General features: G+C 39.6%; 3 protein-coding genes across 5 annotated transcripts; 1 reads left to right on the forward strand and 2 right to left on the reverse strand.

Moving 5' to 3' along the window:
* The first annotated feature begins 4,390 nt into the window (after window positions 1-4,390).
* On the forward strand, window positions 4,391-6,578 carry LOC144519721 (tubulin beta-1 chain-like). The gene is made up of 4 exons (XM_078253085.1): window positions 4,391-4,516; window positions 5,045-5,153; window positions 5,235-5,345; window positions 5,427-6,578. The coding sequence occupies exons 1-4, from the start codon at window positions 4,460-4,462 to the stop codon at window positions 6,485-6,487; spliced, it is 1,338 nt and encodes a 445-aa protein (XP_078109211.1). The 5' UTR covers window positions 4,391-4,459; the 3' UTR covers window positions 6,488-6,578.
* Window positions 6,579-7,775: 1,197 nt separating this feature from the next.
* On the reverse strand, window positions 7,776-13,152 carry zdhhc11 (zDHHC palmitoyltransferase 11). The gene is made up of 11 exons (XM_078253086.1): window positions 12,884-13,152; window positions 11,850-12,068; window positions 11,204-11,382; window positions 10,982-11,083; window positions 10,748-10,872; window positions 10,498-10,653; window positions 10,269-10,387; window positions 10,129-10,178; window positions 9,981-10,044; window positions 9,823-9,901; window positions 7,776-9,509 (listed from the first exon to the last, which is right to left on the reverse strand). Exons 2-11 carry the CDS (start codon window positions 12,066-12,068, stop codon window positions 9,370-9,372), a joined length of 1,233 nt encoding a protein of 410 aa, XP_078109212.1. The 5' UTR covers window positions 12,884-13,152; the 3' UTR covers window positions 7,776-9,369.
* A 555-nt stretch (window positions 13,153-13,707) lies between these two features.
* On the reverse strand, window positions 13,708-24,040 carry brd9 (bromodomain containing 9). 3 transcript variants are annotated; one of them, XM_078253089.1, is made up of 17 exons: window positions 23,855-24,040; window positions 22,786-23,006; window positions 22,578-22,703; window positions 22,353-22,485; window positions 22,163-22,220; window positions 21,120-21,264; window positions 20,896-21,006; window positions 19,925-20,112; window positions 18,501-18,633; window positions 18,248-18,323; window positions 18,066-18,158; window positions 17,801-17,933; window positions 17,587-17,698; window positions 15,015-15,071; window positions 14,827-14,932; window positions 14,219-14,404; window positions 13,708-14,005 (listed from the first exon to the last, which is right to left on the reverse strand). In XM_078253089.1, the coding sequence occupies exons 1-17, from the start codon at window positions 23,901-23,903 to the stop codon at window positions 13,905-13,907; spliced, it is 2,028 nt and encodes a 675-aa protein (XP_078109215.1). In that variant the 5' UTR covers window positions 23,904-24,040; the 3' UTR covers window positions 13,708-13,904. The 3 variants fall into 3 exon arrangements, with proteins under 3 accessions (XP_078109215.1, XP_078109214.1, XP_078109216.1); XM_078253088.1 differs by having other exon boundaries at window positions 18,066-18,161; XM_078253090.1 differs by having other exon boundaries at window positions 14,234-14,404; window positions 18,066-18,161; window positions 23,855-24,039.
* Between the last annotated feature and the right edge of the window lies 1 nt (window position 24,041).

Genomic DNA, 24,041 nt, shown 5'->3' on the forward strand with positions numbered 1-24,041 from the left:
CGCTGATAAACAAGCGGTTGGAGCACGGTGCATCTTTTTGGTGCTTTGAGAGGCGGAGATTGAAGATGTAAATTAAGGATGCTTTATAAGAAGGGTCATTACAGCTTCATTAATAAACAGTTAGTGTGAAGTCCCTGTGTGGGATCATGAGCCGTATTGGGAGGAAATGAGGGGCCAATGGCCAGACACAGTAGCAACAAAATAAAATAAAAAGCTCTTGTGCACCTGTTGTCTTAATGTTCTGCTTGGACTTTTGGTTGGAAGAGGGAATTGTCTCTACTACTATCACAGAGAGAGGCAAGGATGCAAATCTTTCCAAGACTGCCCTCTGATCCTTCTTCTGATGTCCAGTGGACTAATGTGTTACATAACCAGTATTGTAGTTGTAGCCTAATGGCTGGACATAGATGGCCATTATGTAACCTCTAGCCTTAGGCTACTGGTGGTTCAAATGATATAATACCAAGCTCTAGGATAATTAGCCTAGGCTACTCATTAAAATCCATTTATCATTTAATATCAGGCTTATTTATTCACTCTTAGAGTACATCAAGAGCATGCTGGCAAAAACATGCATGCCTATGAGCAAAAGAAAGGGCTCAGATCATGACGAAAACAGCCTGGACAGAATTAAATCACTTGATGACATAATAGTGTATCTCAAGCTGCATCAATTGCACCACTGTGTGGTTAATATCAGCCTTTACACCATTTGGAGTTTCTTGGTGATTTCCCCTTTCATGGAAAACAATAAATTGAAGGGCCAAAGCATTAATATTAACAAACAAAATTAAACATTTGTTTAATTGTATATACAACATGGATTAATGGTCTTATTTTGTTAACTCATCGACTTCAGTGTTTAAGACTTTAAGCTTTTGGTGTTGCTTTTGGAATGGGCTTGTCATGATGGTGGAAAAGAAATGCGACAGTAACAAAAGATTTTATTCTGCATTTTATTTCGTCGATCACAGGAAATGTTTGATTTGATCAGTTATAAGACAGCAATCCTACTTGAATGCTAGTTACTGTCCAGTTTTCTTTCTTCCACAGTTTCAGAGTGGGCTGCCTGTGATGTGACCTTACTATTATACATCAATGGGTGTATAGCATAATAGTAACACCTAAACGGCCATATAAAACCCAGCAATGTTGTTTCCTATGAGTTTTTAAGATTAAAATATCTATAGGCCTAGCAAATGAGATTAAGCTTAAGAGTTTAAAGTTGGGCAATTCCAGTAACAATAAGATAGCCTATAGGCCTAATTAATGTCTTCGTTGGACTGTTGGTGGCCAGAGGGAATGTAGGCTACAATACGGCAAAAATTATGCTTATCTTCCCAAGACTGCCCTCTGAACCTCATATGATGTCCACTGCATTTCAAACACTAGGCCTACATTATTACGCTACACCACTAGCCTTGGTGGTTTAAATGATAGTAATAGCAAGCTCTCATATACAATTCAAAGACAGGGTAAGTGGCAAAACATGCATGCCTATGAGCAAAAGAAAGGGCTCAGATCATGATGAAAACAGCCTGGACGAGTGAAATCACTGACATAATAGTGTATCTCAAGCTGCATCAATTGCACCACTGTGTGGTTAATATCAGCCTTTACACCATTTGGAGTTTCTTGGTGATTTCCCCTTTCATGGAAAACAATAAATTGAAGGGCCAAAGCATTAATATTAACAAACAAAATTAAACATTTGTTTAATTGTATATACAACATGGATTAATGGTCTTATTTTGTTAACTCATCAACTTCAGTGTTTAAGGCTTTAAGCTTTTGGTGTTGCTTGCATTATTATTATGACATTATTATGACAAGGAATAGAAAAAATGCTGTGGACTATTGGCTCAGTGCTGAACAAAACACACTCTACAACACAGTAGATATTGAAGATAACTGCACAAGGCAAATGCGAAGTTTAGCTATAGACATATAGCATCCTGGTGCAAACATGGAACAAAAGCGTTGGTTCTGGTGTTACACCTATTTCTATGACCCAAGTATAAATTTCATCTATCTTGCCACTGCAATCGTGTTACTATTCTGTAGCCTACATATTATACTTCACCAAAATCACAGGTTATTAAAAGTGATCATGTCTAAATACTATAGAGGCACAATGTTTGGAAATATCTATCAAAATAAAGTATACAAAAAATGATGATACAGATTTGCAGTTGCAAAAATCATATTCCTTATTAGGTGCGGAGAGGGACAGAGTAGCTACAAAGTGTAGCCTACTCACTACTAAAAATTACAGTTATATCAATTACTACTAAAAGTAGTAGTTGATAACTGAACTCAATTTACTGAAAAATGGCTTAACTTAATAAAGGTGTGATGATTTGATGCTACACTTGATTGATGTTCTGTACTGATTTAGTTGTTTATGGCCTCTCTTAATGTTCTTACTTTCAGCTGTGTCCGCTTCCTCTTGCATAACTGATCTTAAGTGCTGTCAAGGAACAAGTGTCAAGTAGCCTACAATCTCTGAAATAACATATATATTTTTATAATGATCACAGCGACACATCAAATATATTTTGTTTTCTTCAGTGTCAATGAATTAGTTTGTAAAACACAGTTTTGAAAGTGCCATAGGCCTACAACTAGGCAATTTTTAGCTTGACAGATAAAGAAAGGTCTAGGCCTATACATTACAAATCATTTCAATCATTTTTTGTTATTAATTTCAATCAGGCACCAATACCGGATTCGAAGTGGCTCATGATAGTAAGTCCTTATACACCTGTGTGGTAGGCTAAACTCACTAAGGCTGTTAGTTTAACGTCAAGAACACTTTCCTACATAACGATAAGAGGACGCTGCGGGGGTCTAGCGAACGTTCCCCTACCTTCAGGCATCGTTCGCGGAACGTTCCGCGAACCAAATATTGTTTACTGGCATTCATCCACGCTTGTCTTGGTGCCTCCTCTGATGTAGAGATGAAGATGAAAGCAGAGGTGGTAATTGCTTGTCCACGTAGTCGGAATCATAATGGTTGAATTAAAAACTGTTATACAATTTGTGAGATAGGCAGAGCTATTTTCAGTGTAGCCTATGTTGTAGCCTAGAGTGTGTTTTCATTCCTTGTCATAATAATGCAGCCTATAATAATCCTTCTTTTTTATTGTTTGCTATAGCCTATGTCTAAAAGGAAAAAATACATGCAAGCAACACAAAGCTTGAAGCATCAAACACTGAGTTTATCGGTATGAGTTAACAAAATAAGACCGTTAATGAATCCATGTTGTAGAATATAGCCTAATATAGCCTACAACTAAACAAATTGTAAACATGAATGCTTTGCCCTTCATTTTAGGCTATTATTTTCCATTAATGGGAAATTACTAAGAAACTCCAAATGATGTAAAGGCTGATATTAACCACACAGTGGCGCAATTGATGCAGCTTGAGATACACTATTATGTCATCAAGTGATTTAATTCTGTCCAGGCTGTTTTCATCATGATCTGAGCCCTTTCTTTTGCTCATAGGCATGCATGTTTTGCCACTTACCCCTGTCTATGAGAGCTTGCTATTACTATCATTTAAACCACCAATGCCAGTGGTGTAGAATAGGCTAATAATGTAGTGTTTGAAATGCACTGGACATCATATGAGGTTCAGAGGGCTGAGGTTCAGGGTCTTGGGAAGATAAGCATCATTTTTGTCGTATTGTAGCCTACATTCCCTCTGGCCACCAACAGTCCAACGAAGACATTAATTAGGCGTATAGGCTATCTTATTGTTACTGGAATTGCCCAACTTTAAACTCTTAAGCTTAATCTCATTTGCTAGGCCTATAGATATTTTAATCTTAAAAACTCATAGGAAACAACATTGCTGGGTTTTATATGGCCGTTTAGGTGTTACTATTATGCTATACACCCATTGATGTATAATAGTAAGGTCACATCACAGGCAGCCCACTCTGAAACTGTGGAAGAAAGAAAACTGGACTGTAACTAGCATTCAACTAGGATTGCTGTCTTATAACTGATCAAATCAAACGTTTCCTGTGATCGACGAAATAAAATGCAGAATAAAATCTTTTGTTACTGTCGCATTTCTTTTCCACCATCATGACAAGCCCATTCTTTCCTCATTAGGGATGTAGGCCGGGCGGTGGCCAACGCCTACAGATCACACTATTGAGAAGAATGTGATTGGCAGGCAAATTAGACCAATGGCGGATAAAAAATGTCTTCTTTGGTGGTGTTTTGCATCCGCAATGTTGCACTGCGGATAAGCATTTGAACATTTGATTGGTTTAAAATTGTGTCTGTAGATGATGGTTTAGCAAATGAGCCAATACACATTCGAGCTGAGGTCTAAAGGGCGGGTCTGGTTGTAATATAAAAAGAGGTTTTAGCCACTGTGTCGCACATAAAGAAAGGCAAAGTAAGTCATTGAAAGGTTTATCGTACCTCCATCAAGAAAAATGAGGGAAATTGTGCATCTTCAAGCCGGTCAGTGTGGAAACCAGATTGGTGCTAAGGTTAGTAAAACGGTATTTGCATTTCGAGTTCTAAACTGAGTAAGTTTTATTAAAAAATATTTTCTGTTTTGGGAGGAGCCGGGGCTTTGTGCCCGTTACGTTAACGCTAGCTACGCCTGCCAGAAACCACTAGCTAACTTCCTTGTGAAAGTTGCCGTTTATCTTTTAATTTAAACGGATCCCTTTTCGTGACGCGGAGTATAAACGTATAAAAACAATTAAAACTAATTTTGGCTTGTTGTAAAATGTGAATTTAACGTCAGGCCATCTATTGTAGCAACAATCAAAACCGTTAGTTAACGGTAGCAATTCAAACCATAACTTACTAACGGCATTTACGTTGACGAACTCGCTTAACGTTAATATTGAGCTATATCGGCAAACGGCGGGAAATGTTAACGCCCATATTTTTACATTAAAACTGACTGTCAAATACACCAATAAACGTAAATAAAACAGATTCGCATGTTTAATGGCAAGCTGTTTACCATATCGTGGAGCTAAAAACGGTTTGTACTTGTTTTACAGTTTTGGGAGGTGATCAGTGATGAGCACGGTATTGACCCAACTGGTACATACCATGGTGACAGTGACTTGCAGCTGGACAGGATCAATGTCTACTACAATGAAGCCTCAGGTAATAACTAAGCCCTGCTTTGTAATTGCATGAATTACAGACTTTTTGCCATTTCCCCTTACCTCTAACCTGCTTTTGTAGGTGGTAAATATGTACCCCGTGCTGTACTGGTTGATCTGGAGCCAGGCACCATGGACTCTGTGAGGTCTGGACCTTTCGGTCAGATCTTCAGACCAGACAACTTTGTGTTTGGTAAGTTATGTTTTTTTTTTTCCATGCTACTCATTATGCACCCTTAATGCATGACACGTAATCTTCATTCTTGTCTTACAGGTCAGAGTGGTGCTGGCAACAACTGGGCTAAGGGTCACTACACAGAGGGTGCAGAGCTGGTAGACTCTGTTCTGGATGTGGTGAGGAAGGAGGCAGAGAGCTGTGACTGCCTTCAAGGCTTCCAGCTCACACACTCCCTGGGTGGTGGTACAGGCTCTGGTATGGGCACCCTGCTCATCAGCAAGATCCGTGAAGAGTACCCCGACCGCATCATGAACACCTTCAGCGTGGTGCCTTCCCCAAAAGTATCAGACACAGTTGTTGAGCCCTACAACGCCACACTATCAGTCCACCAACTTGTAGAAAACACAGACGAGACCTTCTGTATCGACAATGAGGCCCTGTATGACATCTGTTTCCGCACCCTTAAACTCACAACCCCCTCATATGGTGACCTCAACCACTTGGTCTCTGCCACCATGAGCGGTGTCACCACCTGCCTCAGGTTCCCTGGACAGCTAAACGCTGACCTGCGTAAGCTTGCTGTAAACATGGTGCCATTCCCCCGTCTGCACTTCTTCATGCCAGGCTTTGCTCCCCTCACAAGCAGAGGCAGTCAGCAGTACAGATCACTCTCTGTGCCAGAGCTCACCCAGCAGATGTTCGACGCCAAGAACATGATGGCCGCCTGCGACCCACGTCACGGGCGCTACCTGACAGTGGCTGCTATCTTCCGTGGCCGCATGTCCATGAAGGAGGTGGATGAGCAGATGCTGAACGTGCAGAACAAGAACAGCAGTTACTTTGTTGAATGGATCCCCAACAACGTCAAGACTGCTGTCTGCGACATTCCTCCCCGTGGCCTCAAAATGGCTGCCACTTTTATCGGCAACAGCACGGCCATCCAGGAGCTGTTCAAGCGCATCTCTGAGCAGTTCACAGCCATGTTCAGGCGCAAAGCTTTCCTCCACTGGTACACCGGTGAGGGTATGGATGAGATGGAATTCACAGAGGCAGAGAGCAACATGAATGACCTGGTGTCTGAGTACCAGCAGTACCAGGATGCCACTGCTGAAGAGGAGGGAGAGTTTGAGGAGGAGGGTGAGGAGGAGCTGGCCTAAATGTATCGCTTCTAGAAATCTCTGCTGTAAAATCGTTGTAATGTCCTTTTCAGTGTTCTGTCTGCTTAATAAATTCCGCATTTTAGTCTGACTTCTAGTTCAAGACTTTTGTGCAGATGCTCTACATTGTACATAAAGTGTAGCTGCATAACTGGTATTTTGCCAGAAATAAGATTGGAGTACTACAACGTAGGTTAGTAAATACTACTGCATAAACATATCACGATTGATTTGGACAATATACATCTGCAATGCATCGAAACTTTTGAATTGGCATAAATATATATACATTATATAAGTGATTATTGTACTAAATGGTCTACAAAGAACTGGCTAAATGAAAGTAATACAAATGTGGTTAACTGATCTTGAGCGTTTAATAAAGGCATAAATAAATCAGATGCAGTACTAGTCTCCCTCTAGTGGTGAAAATGTGACCGTTTAAGAGCTTAGACACTTGAATTGGCTGTTACAATCACGTAAAATGATTTAATAACAGTACATGTATAAAACATGCAATTACAGCAAAGTGGATGCAGTTTCTTATGGAACATAGAGGCCTGCTTCTATAACTCACAGGACTTTTTTTTTTTTTTTGAGGAAACTGGCTTAAATCATACCACTAGTAGCAGCAAACATCTGAGGTCTGTAACAAAGAAATCTAAACATTAACAAAACATAAGACATTTCATAGAATAAGAAATGAAGGCATATAGTTCTCTCGGCTATGCCACCAGTAATCAGGCCACTGTCTATCCAGGGCCATCAAAATAGCCTGCTCAGTAGCCGCGAGCATAAAAGTCTCCAGGTGCTGTTGTGTAAAAGTACTGCAGAGCTAAACATTGAAGAGTAGAGAAGAAAAAGCCACGAATCTTTTAGGCCGAGTTTACTGTATTTCAGAGGCTGTAGCGGCGGGTTCCGTTTTAGAGATGGACAAACTAGACGACCTAACGAATCCAGTGGTACCAACCACGTCATGCTAGCTTGTCTGGAAGGGGGCTACATTTTGGCGAGGGAAAAACTGGCAAGATATCCGAATGAAAATGGGTTCTATGGGTACCCACGAGTCTCCTCTTTACAGACGTGCCCACTTTATGCTAACCACATGCAGTGTTTTTGCATGCAGTATAAATGTGTTATTTTTGCCTATTCTAAAAATGGTGTATTTTAATATTTCTTAGAATTGTATATATTAGATATGACTGGAAAGCTGAGACTTGTGGATTCAATGAGTCCAAGTGTATTCATGTGTGATGACGTTAGTAGCCATTGCATAGTAGTGAGACCATTAAACTTGACGTCCCTGTATAAAATGACCTGTTGGATAATCACAGCCTCATGAAACGTTACATCCACAAACTAGAGACCTATAGGGCATTCAGAGGATGTATCACTTTAAGTGTATTGCATTTAGAGCAGCCTAGATTATCATGGGATGGTTTCAACTGTAGCAAATTTGTCAGCTAAACATTAATTCTGTGAATTCTACACCAGCATAGTTTATGTCATATTAGTCATTCTGTTTACACCAAATTCCTTATGCAACTTAAAAATAGTAACATCAATGTTTGCCTTTCTTTAGGTGGCAGGAGTGAAAATGAGTCATCTTCAACATTTGTTGTGTTCTGGTTTCAGAATGATGAAGACAGTTGGAGAACAATTAGGCTACATTCACAAGTCTTAAAGTCTTAATGCTTAATTCGGATGTTTTGCTCAGATCCAATTTTTTTGTTTGGCTGTTCACATTACCTTTTAAAATGTGGCCTATATCAGATTCCAGTGTGAACTGTTTGCAGTTTCAAACTGACCCACATGCGCAAAAGAACAATAACAATGACATCAGACGCAGCACACTGTTGCACTAAAGTTAGGGAGGTTATGGAGGAAGTAATTGCATTTTCGCTTTTATTTCAAAATGTTTGTGTAATGGTAGCCGTAACATGAATGAGCATACACTAATTAGGTCTACCACCTCACTCTCCCTCCATTGACTTGCTCCATCACTGTTCTCCAGTTTGTAGGCCTAGTCAAGTTTTAAATTGTACTGTCTGTGTCTAGGGCTAACTCCCGCCGGCGCATAATTGTGACAAATGTTGATGTAGATTGACGTAAAAGTCGCATCAAATCCACCTTGGTTGATCACACTGCAGCCGCATTGAAAAAAAATCAGACCTGGGTCTGATTCAGGACCACATATGGAAGTGGTCTAAATCTGATTTGAAAAAATCTGATCTGGGCAAGATTTCAGTGTTCACACTACTTCTGAAGAAGTCTGACCTGGTCACTTCAAAAAATCTGATTTGGGCCACTTTTGCCTGCGGTCTGAACGTAGCCTTAGATACAAAATAGGATGTAGTAGGCCCTACAGGATAATTTTGTAACTATCATGTTTTTTTCCCCAAATGATGTACAGTTTTGTAAGCATTCTCTTATCAAATGGCTTTGGCTCCGGATAGAATGACAAGATGCTAAAAGTTCGTAGTATCATGTTTCAGCATTTCAGGTAGATGCTAAAATACAGCCATCCATCCATCTGACTCAGGCTAGTTGAACAGAGGCTAACCTGCATGTGTACTTTGACTCTTTGTACAAGTCAGTGAGATAAGAACACTGCTTTAAATAATACAAGCGTCGTAATACAAAAAAAAGTGTAGATAAAAAATACAAAATACAATGACAGATCAACAGTTATTCAGACTGCATACAATATATCCACTAGAAAAAGAAAAAAGAAAAAAAAGTTGTCACGTCTAAGTCGTCCTCTGTCTTTATCAACAATGGTCCATGGTTGTGTGGCTCCGTTTCATGAAGCATATCTTCATAAGTAGTAGTTCCTGAGAGCAGTAAATCCTGATAAGCCGCCATGCAGACATCAGTTACTGCTAAGTATCATCTGGAGTCATAACGGAGCTGCCCAGAGGGTCCTGCATTCCAGGAACACGGTGAACAGACTTCACACCGGCACTCTGAGCCTCTTCAGTGTCAGGCTTCCAGCTCTTGGTGTCACTCACAGACATTTCCCCTTTCAGACACAGGAAACAAGAGATCATTATTATTTACAAACTGCGTGGACTAATGTTCTTCGGTAATCCATAATAATAAATTTAACAGGCAAATGTCCCATAATCTGTCTGTAATAGATTTGTATGTATATTTTACAGTTAATTTACACTGTAATGCAGTCAAACAATCCTGTTATAAATAATGTGAAACGTTTCCATTGTGGTGTTGTATTTATTTGTATAATATTGCATTTCTCATATTTCTGCTCCCTCTGTCTTTGTAAATTAGGTTGACACAAAGAAAGGTGAACAATAGTGAAGTCAAATACTTACTTGCCTTGTTCTGTGTTGGATTTTCTGTGCCATAATGGAAACTAGTATCCTTTTCTGAGGATTTCCCAAAGTTCTCCAACTACAAAGATTTTAATGCAGTATTACCCTTTTGATACATGTAAAATCTGTCAGCTAAAGATATAAGTAGACATGCTTACCTCGGTGCATAGGGACTCTGAAAGTCGACTTGTGAGTGGGCCTTTATCATCAAATTTGCAGGTACTGCAGGAAAACCAGAATGGCATTAATTCTCTACAAAATGAATACACGAAAGCATAACTAGAACTGTAAGGAATTAGTTTTTACCCTGAACTCTGTGATAATGCTGGCTCACAGTCAATTGAACTCTCTTGATTCTTTAAAAAAAAAAGAAAAAGAAAATGTTTTACACACATGACAGAATAAACAAGTGACAAACAGTAAGAGGCTAAAAGGCCGGGTCTCACCTGTAGGGCCTTGTTATTGATTTTTGCATCATGTGGATTTCCTGCTTCATTGTCTTGGTTTATGGCTTCTTTTTGGCGCCGCATCTTTACATAATCAAATGTGCTTATGCCTTTATAAACTGTAAAGCCAAGAAGAGAACAAAGAGCAGAGTAGAATGGTGAGGATTAATGACTGGATGAGGGGGAAAAGAGACTTATAAAATACCTCGTCTTGAAGATTGTGACTCACAGAGGTAAAAGTGGAAGCCTAGCAGATGACCGAGCAGCAGCAGGCAGGTGATGCTCAGCATGGCTGTTATGAAGGCTAATATAAGGAGAGCAGCAGAACTAGTCTTCATGGGTGCTAAGGGTAAAAACACCAGCCAGGTACCATTCCCCAGGATACCTATAGAAAGAAGGACAACACACAAACCGTTTTTAATGGTGCAACAAAAATATTATCAAAGCTGTTCCTAAGAAGGCCCATTATAATGACTCACTGTCAAACTGTGGGTCGGTCCGTAGGCTGTTTGGATCTAGGTAATGCTGAATAAATATGAACAAGATGACAACTGCGAGCAGGAAGACGCCTAGTGTACCAGAGGACAGTGCCACAAAGAAGCACCTGAAGGCAACACATGAAACCTGATGTTAGTTTATAAAGCATTCCACATTTACTTTCAACATCAGCCATGAAGTCAGATACAGAAAGTCCATCCAAAACATTGTCTTACCAATAGTTTCTGCCACCCACACAGGTGTTCAGCCATTTGCAATGGTGATCAAAGCCTTCCACACACTTGTTGCAAACACCACAGTGTTTTACTTTGGGGCCACTACGGGAAGATTGATTATGTTAAACATCATTAAAACATATTTTTTTGCATGATTTTCCAAATTATATCACCAATAATTTAAAAAGCAAAATCACACAGACTTCTGCTTTGGATACATACACCTTGACTTCACATAGATAACAGTGCAGGTTCTGGATGACATGCGGTTGCTTTGTCCTGTCAAAAAGGGGCATTGGACTGGAATAGCTCCGTTTGGCCCTCACACCGACATCTGCTGGGTCTATTGTTGCAGTAGCAATATGGGCAAAAAAGTGTATAATAAATGCTACTCCCGTCAGCTGTACACAACAAGAGTCAAGGAAAATTGCAATAATATTGGAAAAGTACTGCAATATGTGATAATAGTGCAGAATAGTAAGTGGCACACATATTGACACCAAACAAGAAACTGCAAACTGTTGCACACAAGTGGATCTTTTGTGTGAGAAATTAAGTCAGTTCTGAAGAAATCAACTGTTCTTATGGCTGAGTGAAGCTTCAGTTAAATGAACCAGTGTTGACATAATGCAGCATTTAACATGTGACCCCAGTGATTATGTCGTTTGGGCTCAATAGAGACTACAGAGACAGAGTCACGTCTGGTATGACTGGAGCCCATACAGACAGCCCACACAACAACATCCTTGTCTTGTCCAGCAGCCCAAACAAAACTGTACAGCAGAGACAAATGTTTGCTCCATATTCAAATCTAAAATACCCATTGCTGTACACTCCCTAGTACGCTACAACAGTTTGTTAAGGATACAGCATAGAGCACATGGTTCCATGGCAGAGGCAGAAGAGGGATATAGATGCCAAAGCTGACTATGGCGAGGTAGCTGTACACCATCCAGCCAACCACTTGGAAAGCCTGAGGGGGCCATGCCCATCCGTTTATCCTTGGAGGCTTGGAGGGGACCAGCTCATTCCTGCTGCTGCCATGCATGGGAGATGTGCGTCTCAGCCTTTGATCGAAGCAGTTCATCTAGGGAATAGACATCAGTTGAGAAAAAGCTTCCTCCAGGCGCCTTCAAACATCCATCCATACTTAACACATGACAGAGCTTACTACATGCAAGTGCAAGTCTATAGCTCCAGCGGAGTGTGGCTGCATTTCCTGGGGAAATGAGTTAGGAAAATGAGTTGAGCATAATGATAGTGACTGTTCAGCCATTATGGACCTACACTCAGACTGCATTAGTTTTAGAAAGGTATACACTGACAACTAATAGTCTTCGTTTAACTTCACTGGTATAAATGGGGGTGGACAAGATATCAGGAATATAATTCAACAGAGGTTACACAATGAGTTGAATGAGCATATTTCTATTAACTTAATGAAGGTAGTATTTATTGCCAAGCTGTATTATTGCATTAGTTTAAGATAACTATAGCCTACTTAATAAACTGGAAGCGCAAATTTACAAGTGGCAAAGGCACCAATGCATAAATAACAAGGATATTGTCAACAGAAACCAGCTGACCCAGAGTAATAGTGCTAACGTTATATCCCTTTCCTTGTAAAATGCCTTGTAATCACATGTATTGCTCCTGGCCTATGCCTTATACAACTGCTAAAAGTTCACCAAACTAGTTAAAACCTGCAAAGAAACCATCTGTGGGCTTTATAACAATGCTTTTTGTTTATCATTCACTGCAATAATGTTAGACCAATGAGTGAAATGTAACGCTATTGTCGAGTAAGCTAATACACTTTTGTTGATTGTTAAATATTAACAATAAAGTATGCCAACAACAGCATAATATGTATGTCGTTTTAATCCATGAAGAATTACTTACTGTTGCTGTTAAAAGACAGTGACCATGATCTTAAAACAAGTATGCTCCTGTTCAAATACGGACGGAGATTTCCAGCGCTTCATATCCCATAGTATCAGCCGAGCAGGTGCTTCAATAAGTACAATTCACATAGACTTAATGAGCAAAAACACAACGCCAACTAAAAAGCACCAATAAACACGGATGAAATCCTCCGACGTTCTTGGATTTGTGTCACCGAAGGTGAATCAGAAGTTGAAGAATCAACTCACTCAGCAGGTCGGAGCGGCGCTATGGAAACCGCCCTACTGCGCATGTGTACTTCAGCTTTCCTCAACATACAGCTTTTTATTGTGGCCCTTCACTGACTGGATAACTGCGCATACAGCTTACTTATCAAACTGATAGTCTTTGCTGTTCTTTTTCATTCTTTTAGGCCCTGGGGAATAGACCCTCGAAAATAGGCAACGTTTCTCATCAGAGGAAGAGAAAACTGCAAACACAGATATGCACATGATGACGCTTCTGCTTTCAAATATAAAGCCCAATTTTTTCATGGGTGACTTTCATCTTGAGTTTCTCACGTAACATTATACTGAATGTCATTATATAGACCTACTGCATGTATATTGCTTTATTTTCACTTCCCTATTGTTTCTCACATATTATGAGACAATAGCAAAGGTTGCTCATATATATATATATTTTTGTTTTTATTTTTTTATTTTATTTTTATTTTTTTTATTTATGGAATGCCATAAAATATATATGATGCAGCTGATAATATATATAATGTAGCTGATAATAGTTTGTCATTTGCTTATTGAACCACACACATTTATAAATACAGGTGCAAGCATTTATTTTTCCAAGTGTTGCACTCATACAAAAATCATACAATTACACTACAAATACTCTGTACAATCATATTGAGTCTTTAAAACAGGTCAGAGGCTCCTGCTGTCTCCATAGTATTTAAACAGTCCAAGACCTGTTACCCAGTGTTGTTAATACCAGGATAACAACATGGTAGTGTGTGTGGTCAGCTGTTGGCTGTGCTCTCTGGCTCCGGAGATTGCAGGAACTCGTAAGGATCATGAACCATTTCAGACTGGTCCCCAACGCCCAGATGTGATGGGCTCCCTGCGGATTAAAGATGATATGGCTCTTACTTTTCCGTGGTAAGCAATGACATTTTTGCAGAAAAGTGGAGGTGTAACATTTAGTCAATATCTAGCAAGTTGAGCAACAGTATTATGGATTGTTAGCATACTAATGACAAGAATATGATGTTTAAATTGTAACTAAAAAGTTGTATCAGTGCTCCTTTCTGAGCACCTAGTTTTCTAGTCTTACTCCTTTTGCAGATACCTAAGTGGTGCTGGTCCCTCTCCGAGGCATTAGAGAGGGAGGACAGGTTGGACGAGGGTCTGGAGCCGACTCTGTCCACCTGAGCCTCTTGGAACTCCTGCAGGAGTTTGTCTGCCTCGTCAAATTGCTGCTGGCCCTCATCATTGCCTGGCTCTTTTTTCACTGTTTTACCTGATAAAGAAAGAGGGAAGGTAAGATCATTGCAGCACGTTAAATGAACAAAGCATTAAGAAAAAATAAAATGCACTACCATAACCATATCATTTAAACAGAAAAGAGAGTGGGGCATCCAACATTTCTGTAATGCATTTATCAAGTAGTTTGACTGTTGTGTGTGTTTCATAATGAAGGAAAGCCTCTGCCTGGGAGTTTTAATATTATTCAGGTGATTACACGGCTATACTGCGACTCCACACATCTTACTCTCGTTAAGCTTACTGCGAGAGTTAAAAAGCACCCGTAAACACTATTAATGCAAGTTTGGCAATTCCATGTACTCCACCTTACTCATCTTCCTACCTTAATTAGTTTATGACTGGACTATTGGTGTACATGTAAATTCTGCCACTCAGAGCATTGATGGGAAGAATCACCTAATGAGTTCAGCATGGATATATCCAGAGACATATCAGGATAGTTCTTCATTGACATGAAGTCCAGGACTGAGCCGCTCTCTCCCAGGCCAGTGCCATCTGCGATCTGAACAAAAATGCAAAGCTTCAATCAGACAGTCACGCAACAATTTAAATGCACCATCACTGCTAAACAAACTACAACATACCTGCATGTCACAGATGTTGGATTTGGTTTCATCGGGTTTTAGCGGGATGTTTCTTCTCTGAAATGTAAAACAAGCATCATACACATAATCGGCCAGAGACCAGGTGGTCTGCAGTAGAATTGGTCAAGAGGATACTGGAGACTGAGAGAACGATGGAAGTAATGTAGTCATACAGTGGCACTCATAAGTTTATGAACCCATGCTAAAGTTGACTAAAAAGAGGAATAAAAAAAAAAAAAAAAAAAAAAAACATCTTTTGGAAATTGATCTTAATGCCTTAATTAAAAAAGGAGGAAAAATCCAACCTTTAAGGACACCAATTTTCTTTGTGAATGAATAATGTATCGTAAATAAATAAATGTTCTTCCTTAAAATACAGGGGGCATAAGTAAGTACACCCCTATGTTAAATTCCCATAGAGGCAGGCAGATTTTTATTTTTAAAGGCCATTGGAATTAAAATAGCCCCACATCATCACATACCCTTCACCATACCTAGAGATTGGCATGGGGTACTTTCCATAAAATCATCTCTCTAGCATATCTTTATCAGGATGCCTAGTATCCAGGATACTATGCATCCTGATAAAGTTCCCTTGGTCTTTGGAATTAAAATAGCCCCACATCACCACATACCCTTCACCATACCTAGAGATAGGCATGGTTTTATTTCAGCCTAATAGCTGGTTTGATTTGCATTGAGATATGATTTTATGGAAAGTACCCCATGCCAATCTCTAGGTATGGTGAAGGGTATGTGATGATGTGGGGCTATTTTAATTCCAAAGGCCAAGGGAACATTATCAGGATGCATAATATCCTGGATACATGAAATAGAGCTCAACAGTCCCGCCCCCAGCGTGTTCTGGAAGTAAAAATACAATGCAATTTCTCCATTGAAAAATTGGAGTATAAGCCATAAAACCGTAACCGTCGATGGTAGACTTAAAACCAGCTACGACAGCTTGATTCAGTCTCAAATTAAACACTGGGTAAAGCAGGCTACAGCTGACGTAACAGCTGTTATATAGTTTAACGGTTATTTTCAGGTTTTATTTTGAGGGTCTTTTAAAGTTATTACATGCTGTCTCAGCTAGCGGTTAGCCTAATTAGCTGTTAGCTAAACTAACGTAGCTTCCTTTATTCAGTGGTGAGCGGTGTTTTATGGGATGAGTAGTTCCTTCGCTCGATAATGAAACTATGTACACAGTCTTGTACCTTTGACTTTTTTTGGATTTTCTGTTCGTCGTAGCTGGTTAGTCTAAGGCATGGTCTAAAACTCTTTATGTACAGATTTTTCCGGACGTCAATGTGAGAAATGAATGGGAAATTTACTTCCGGAACCCAAGGTCTCTTGGAGGAGGGACGGGACCGTTGAGCTCTATAACTGGCCTTTAAAAATAAACATCTGCCTGCCTCTATGGGAATTTAACATAGGGGTGTACTTACTTATACCCCCTGTATTTTAAAGGAAGAACATTTATTTATTTACGATACATTATTCATTCACAAAGAAAATTAGTGTCCTCAAAGGTTGGATTTTTCCTCATTTTTTTTAATTAAAGGCATTAAAGGAGAATTCCGGTCGATTTCAACACGCAGCTCTGTTGTTTGGAAATTTGGAGTGCTGTCAGTAGGAAGAAAAACAAAAACACCGTGTTATCCCCCGGCTAGAGTTAGCACCCAACAGGCTTAAACAGGGCAAGTTTTAAACGTGTTTTTAGCCTCTAAACATGTTCCAAATGTCATCACAAGCCCTACCCATGTGCAGTGATTCCTTCCGAGGGAACACAGCGAATCTGACTGCAGTAGATGTGACAGAAAGGCATAAAAGTTGTGTTAATCCATACCTCTGTTTATTTCCTGTTTTCCAGTGAAGTCCACACTAGTCGATTGTCGAACTCATACAATCCAATATTCCAAAACTTATTTTTTCCACAAAAAAAACAATTTTCCGTTGTTATGTCCTTAGTAATGACTGTGTAGCAACAGCCTGTAACCTGACACCACAGTGGAGCCAGCAGAGCTGCAGTTCAAGAGCTATTGTGCATGTGTATAGGTAACTAAGCAACAGTGGGCTCTTGAACTTTTGACCTGCTGCAGCCAGTGCTCTGCTCTGCTGGCTCAACTGTGGTGTCAGGTTACAGCCTTTTGCTACAAAGAAAACAGAAAATAAACAGAGGTATGGATTAACACAACTTTTATGCCTTTCTGTCATATCTACTGCAGTCAGATTCGCTGTGTTCCCTCGGAAGGAATCACTGCACATGGGTAGGGCTGGTGATGACATTTGGAACATGTTTAGAGGCTAAAAACACGTTTAAAACTTGCCCTGTTTAGTCCTGTTGGGTGCTAACTCTAGCAGGGGGATAACACGGTGTAGGCAGCACCGATTGTTTTCGTTTTTCTTGCTACTGACAGCACTCCAAATATCCAAACAACAGAGCTACGTGTTGAAATTGACCGGAATTCTCCTTTAAGATCAATTTCCTCTTTTTAGTCAACTTTAGCATGGGTTCATAAACTTATGAGTGCCACTGTATATTGCTGTATAATAACTTCAAGTCAGATACCTGTCGGATTTGACTGACAGCTTTAGTGTGATCGTCTGCGGTCATCTTGTCCAGCAGCCTATCAACCCAGCGCTTCGTGACACCTCCGCAGCCCTTGACAAACTCCTGTATGCTTAGGATGAAAGTGAACACATTATAAGCTTAAAAACGGGGAAACATTTCTCTAGATTGTTTCAAATTCTAGGTTTAACCAATGACAGAAAAGTCCCCTTACCTCAGGGCACATTGTACCCCTGTGTCATCACCATAGGCTGAATAGAGCGTGTCCACCTCATCAGGTAGCAGGTCTGGGAAGACGGAGTTCTTCTGAAGGGTCTGAATGTTGTAGGCACTGCTCAGAAACGTTACTACACAGAGCAAGAAAAAAAACAATCTGATATTAAGTCATAGACTTTGTGGCAATCTTTTGTAATTGATATTAATTTGACTACCATGACTAATATAAATTAAATCAACAAAAGTGCATGTTAATGCCATACCTTTGTGTCTCCGGTCATCTTTGAAACCCAAGGTTGTCAAGCCAGGCAGAAGCTTATTTGACAGAGAACTCAGGTCCACTTTATGAGTCTCCTCTTCTGCCAAAAAGAATTAAGAATAAATATACTAATGTAGTTCAGATCTTACCGTAGGGTTTTGAAAGACTAACACTGTGATAACAAACCTTCTGCATCAGGATCAAGCTGATTTACAACCGTATATAGAAGAGAACTGTCTGGTTCTTTACGCAAGTAGCCCATCTGAAAACACAGAACCGAGAAAATATATTGTCACTACAAACTACGGTGAAGAAGTAACTCCTTGAAGAGTGGAAGCCTTACTACCACTTTGTGATTTTGTGTCATAAAATATAGCTATAGCGGGTAGAAACAGTATGTAGAAATAGAAATATATACACAATAAGTTAAAAGGAAAACCTTAGAGTTGGGCATGTATCTGTTGATCCGATCCCGAGCTTCATCTGCAGAATGCTCAACGAGTGCCAGGACATGCTCCTCTGCTGTACTGTCAGTCAAGCTGCAGGCGTTTCCCTCCGGTTCAAACAGGTAACTGAGACAAAAAGAAGTGACAGCGTTACCGGATTACGATACTGACAGGGTGCTGAGTCACAGAACATCAAATGCTCAGGAGTACTGGAACTTTCTGACTACATTAAAAGTGCTCATATTATGCTTTTGGGCTTTTCCCCTTTCCTTTATTGTGTCATATATCTTTTTTGTGCATGTTATAGGTTTACAAAGTGAAAAAGCCCAAAGTTCACCTGTAATGGCAAAAATTACATTTAAGCATGATTCTTTATATTTTTGTTTTATTTCTTTCTCTGTTTCTCTCACAATGCTGAAAGGGAGTTTATCTCATTCCCACATGTAGATTCTGATTCTCACTAAAACTAAGTGGAGTCACGAAGTCTGGAGACAAATGCGTACAGCCTTTGTTTGAACCGATAAAGGTACAAGGTCACATTAAACTATCTCTCTGTACAGATTCATCTGTCTCTGGATAGTTGAGATGTAACCAGGGGGTGAAAGTTGTACAGGGGGGAGGAGGCAAAATGGCTCCGAGATGTCTCCTGTGTTTTAGATTGTCTTTCTGTATATAAAGTTGCCTAGAAGTAATGCGGAGTCATGTTTAGACCAGAACATTTGTGGTTATCACTCCCATTTCCTTGTTGTGTATATAAGCTCAGTGTTCCTGTTCACTTGTTGAAGAGACTTTTTCACACTGGGCTGTTGTGCCTTTTGTGAACTTGTGCTATTCCTGTAAACTTGCAAGTTTATAATAAAATACAGAAACCTAACTTGTTTTAGTCTTCAACTGTCTTTATTTTGTTTCACTTTCCTATTTCCCAAAAACCTACACCTGCTGCATCGAAAACTTCCACCACACACCCCAAAGGGACTTACAATCTCCAACAGAAAACACTGTTCATAAAATGCTCCAAACAGCTCTATTGTAGTCCAGCCTTTACTTCCGTGACGAACGTGCGTCACTTTGTAACACGTTATAATGCTCGTCTAGCTGCTAGCATGAGACGCCCTCATACTCTGCTTCTTAATGGCTAGCAGTGCTTACCTAGCTACTGCACTTGTGCGACTCCCAACAAAGATTAAAACAGAAGTGAGATGTCTCACTCTGTAGCTAAAACAGAGAGCTCAACACACAGGGGGAAAAGAGGAGCTGCAGCAATGTGCAGTATGACAAAAATATGTTTTTTTGAAAATTAAACCATGTAAACCTATTCTGGTACAACCTCTAAATACAATTATGAACCTGAAAATGAGCATAATAATTGAATTTTCTAAATGTCACATTTAATCTAGATATTACAAATAAGAAATACCTGATGACTTCCTTCATGTCTTTGACTGGTTGTTTCTTGGACTTCTTAGCTGATTCCACTGGGCTGGGGATTGTCTCTGGAGGAGGTATATCAGCTGCAAGGTCTTCATCTCCCAAAATGGCTGCCTGCTGGGTGTAGTCCATGTCCTGCATGAAAGACATGCTGCGTTTCAGAGCCAACAGCCGCTCCTGTACACAGGGCAGAGGGAAAAAGGGGCAACAATTAACTTTCTCTGCTTATCTGGAAATATATGACAGGAAATGGAATAGAAAAGGACAGTAGAACATTGTTGATGATTACAGTGATGTCAATTTCTAATGCTATTAGGTGACAATCTTTGGACTTGGTCAATTGGTATTTACATAGTGAATAGCTTCCTGTATTGGTTTGAGTTTTGTGTGTGTGTGTGTGTGTGTGTGTGTGTGTGTGTGTGTGTGTGTGTGTGTAGTATACTGCTCAGCTGCTGGGAAGTAGAACATGTCATAGTGCTTTGAAAATATTCCATTATTCACTGTATATGGAGTAGTGCCATGATTTGACTCTAGGTGACATCATTAGTGTAGTCTGTCTGTCTGTCTGTTGCTCAAATTATTCAAATTCACATGTTACAACTACGTTTATTTATGGAAACACAATTTATGGAAATATATTTTAAGGTAGTCTCTTATATATGGACGTACACAAAGCAAATCACTCAAGTCCCTCGTTTACATGTTCAAATATTACACTTACAATTCGATCTAATCCATTCAAGTATTTGAGTTAAAGTCGGAATACCTATCTGTAATGAACCAGTACATAACAAATAAAAGCTGAAACAAAGGAAAAGTGAAACACTAATACAAGTGTCTTAGTAAATGACTTTTCAAGGAAGCTAAACCACAAGACAGTGAACATGGACAAAGTTGGTGTCACAGAAAAACATGTAGTATAAGAAATGTGTTTATCTTTAGTCCACTTGACCCCATTACCTTGCTCATCATCTTGAATCCTGTGTGGAGCAGTTTCTTGGCAGCCTTGTAATAGACAGTCTCTGGTCGGTTGTACACCATGGCATTGTCACACATCAATTTAAAGTCCGCCTGAAGACAACGAAAGTGTTCAAACAGGTATGAAGGCAAACTTTATAATACTCTCAAAAAGAAATTCATATTCACCATCCAAACTCTCTCTTTGTGTTGAAAAGTATCCTCACCTTGAATTCTGTAACCGTATTGTAGTCATTGTTTCTAATCTTGTCTTTCATGGTGCTGAAGTCCATAGGATGTTTGATGATCATTGAGTAACCAGGAGCAATCGCATCTGTTACTGGAAATGAGAAGAATCCATGGGGGTCTTTCCTGGAAAGACAAGTGATGCATGGTGTTATTCAGTACAGCACCAACCTTTAGATTTGTTTAGACTTGTCTTTTCTCTGCTCTGATCATGCCAGTGCTTGTTATTTGTCAGGTCAATATGATCAATCAGACAATTAGGCCACATCATAATGTACATAAAATACGTTTTGGTCCGATGTTGTCCTTGTGTTGATAGCAATCTATGGCTAATACATCAGCAAAGGTACACCCAACGTTTCTGCAACAACAGGACTTACTCTCCACTAACAATAACAAACGCTTAAATAGACTAAAGACCAAAAGCCTGCAGCCGGTAGAGGCACCAATATTTATTACACCCTACAATATTTTGTATGTAAGTGTTGCATGGAACAAACAACAAATGCTAATTTAGCTATTCTTAGAGTCTTACAGGGACTAGAGGAAAGTCCTGAAAATCAAAGGGGTTTGTCCCATTAGGACAATGTATGTGCTCAGGTTATTTAATGCTGATTAATGTCTGTCAATTTGACCGTAGGGCATGCTGTATGCAAGGGTGAATTTTGAACTTAAGAGTGGTATAAGAAAAAAATTCAGTGTGTCCAAAAATGGAAAGGTTTTATCTTTTGGGGAGTATGATCGTACTCAGTAAATATCATGGAAATATGACAATTCATGTAGGATATTTGTTGTGTACATGTGCTAGATGGTGATAGAGGGAAAAGGGGTTAACCAAAAACCTCAGGATCCATCTTCAGGGACTAGTATCAGCCTTAACCCTTTAGTCTTTATGCTTCTGGATCTTTCAAGTATTGACTGTGATCTAGTTAAACCCCTTAAGGAGCAGTGCTGTGGCATTAGAAGGACAGAAGGCTGACATTACAGGTGGATGCAGCAATTAGACTGAATCAGTGTTGCTCACCTCTGCAACTGCCTCAGAAAGTGTTCTAGCAGTTGTTGACGAGGAGTGCATTCACTCTCTGCATTGAGCAAAAATAAATAAATATGGATATGCATTAACACATTTACAAGTAAATAGTTGCTAAAACAAAGTGTAATGTTTGCTTGTCAAACTTTTTTTTGATATTGTCCTCATAGACAGGCATGCTTACCTTGTTGTGTCCTGCATGCTCGGACCGGCCTGTCTCCTTGCTGTTCTAAATCCAACTTCACACCGGAATGAAACTCATCCTCTTCAGGCTCTAGCTCAAACTCTCTCTCTCTCTTCTTTTTCTTCTCTTCCGGCTGATGAGATACGGTCATGATGTGAGTGACTTGTCAGTGAAATCATTCAAATGCAGTGGTCATATTTTCAGACTTAAGTTAAGTTTACTCACCTCTAATCCAATACTTAAACTTTTTGGTAATGTGAAAGGCTCAACAGGCACACCGACACTTGCAGCAGTAGAGGCTGTTGCCTCCAATTCATTCTGCTCTCGCTCTCTCTTCTTCCTCTTTTCCTCCTATCAGATGGGATGAAAGCCAAGTTTTTACTTATAGAGGCACAAAACACATGCATAAGGTATATAGTATGTGTAAACTAACCTTCCGCCGTCTTCTCTCGTCATCATCCACATATTTGTCTTTATCCTTCTCAGACTTTTTCTTCTTCTTCTTCTTTTTCTCTTTGTGGCGTTCTCGCTCATGGTCTGATCTGTCATCGTAGTAGCTAGAGTCATGGCCCGAACCAGAGAGCTCTGTCACCTCACTTCCTCCAACTTTGAGCACAAGCTTCAGGGGCTTCTCAAGAGCCTTGTCCTCATAGTCTACAACCAAAACAGACAAGATGAAGATAACAGGTAAGATAGGAATCATGGTACAAGGTGAAAAGTTGCGGAAGGAGTAGGTGACGTTAGTATTATTAGTAAGTTAGTATTGTAGAAATACTTTAAGTTTTGTCTGCTATTACTTTAGACGCCAAATATGTTAGGCTGCAATAATAAGCTGTAGCTTCTCTGTCTGTAGAAAACCTTCTACTGTATGTTGTGATAGGGTTGTACTGCATTCTACTGTGTTGTTTGGTTGGAGGTAATTCCATAGCTGGTGTTTTTGCTTAACTGGTTATGTAATACTTACTGTTCAAACTAAAATACAATTTCAAAATGATAATACAAAAATATGAATATCAGATCTATCTTAAGTAACTTGCTGTCTTAACTTACTAGCACAACCAACAAAAACTGATTGATTTAGGATTATAGCAGGACATTATACCAGAGAGGCGTGGGATGTGTACCGTATTGGTATGATTGATTGATTTTTATTTTGAGTATATAAAAAAAACAACACAACACAAATCGAAATGACCTCACCAATCCTATACCGTTAACGTTACTAAACTCCAAAGGTGCCTTTATTATTATACACTCCTCTGCTGACTCTTGATGTAGCTAGCTAGCTAGATTGGGAGATCATTCCACATGCTTAGCTAGCTATGTCTAACCCTAACCCGCTGTGCTATTTGTCCTTGGGACTATATTAGGGTAACGTTATATAAGAGTAGATTTGTTTTTACAAATTTGCTGCCTTTTCAGTTGAGCTAGCCAGCTAAGCTAGCTAGCTAACATAAAGCTAGCTGGAACAAAAGCGGTGCGATAACTAATAGTAAAAATACCATCAACTGTTCTCCACTCCGGTTTATGTTTCTTGTGTTTTTTCCCCATCTCGTCCTATTTATATCCAAAGACTTGTGTTTATTCCAATTATGTTGCCACTGGTTGCTGGCGTAACACTAGCTACTTGCAACAAATCTTTGCAACAAGAAAGCTAAGCTAAGGGCAGGCGGAAGTGATACCACAAAA

Source organism: Sander vitreus, chromosome 6 (genome assembly GCF_031162955.1).
Source record: "Sander vitreus isolate 19-12246 chromosome 6, sanVit1, whole genome shotgun sequence".
Lineage (NCBI taxonomy): Eukaryota > Metazoa > Chordata > Actinopteri > Perciformes > Percidae > Sander > Sander vitreus.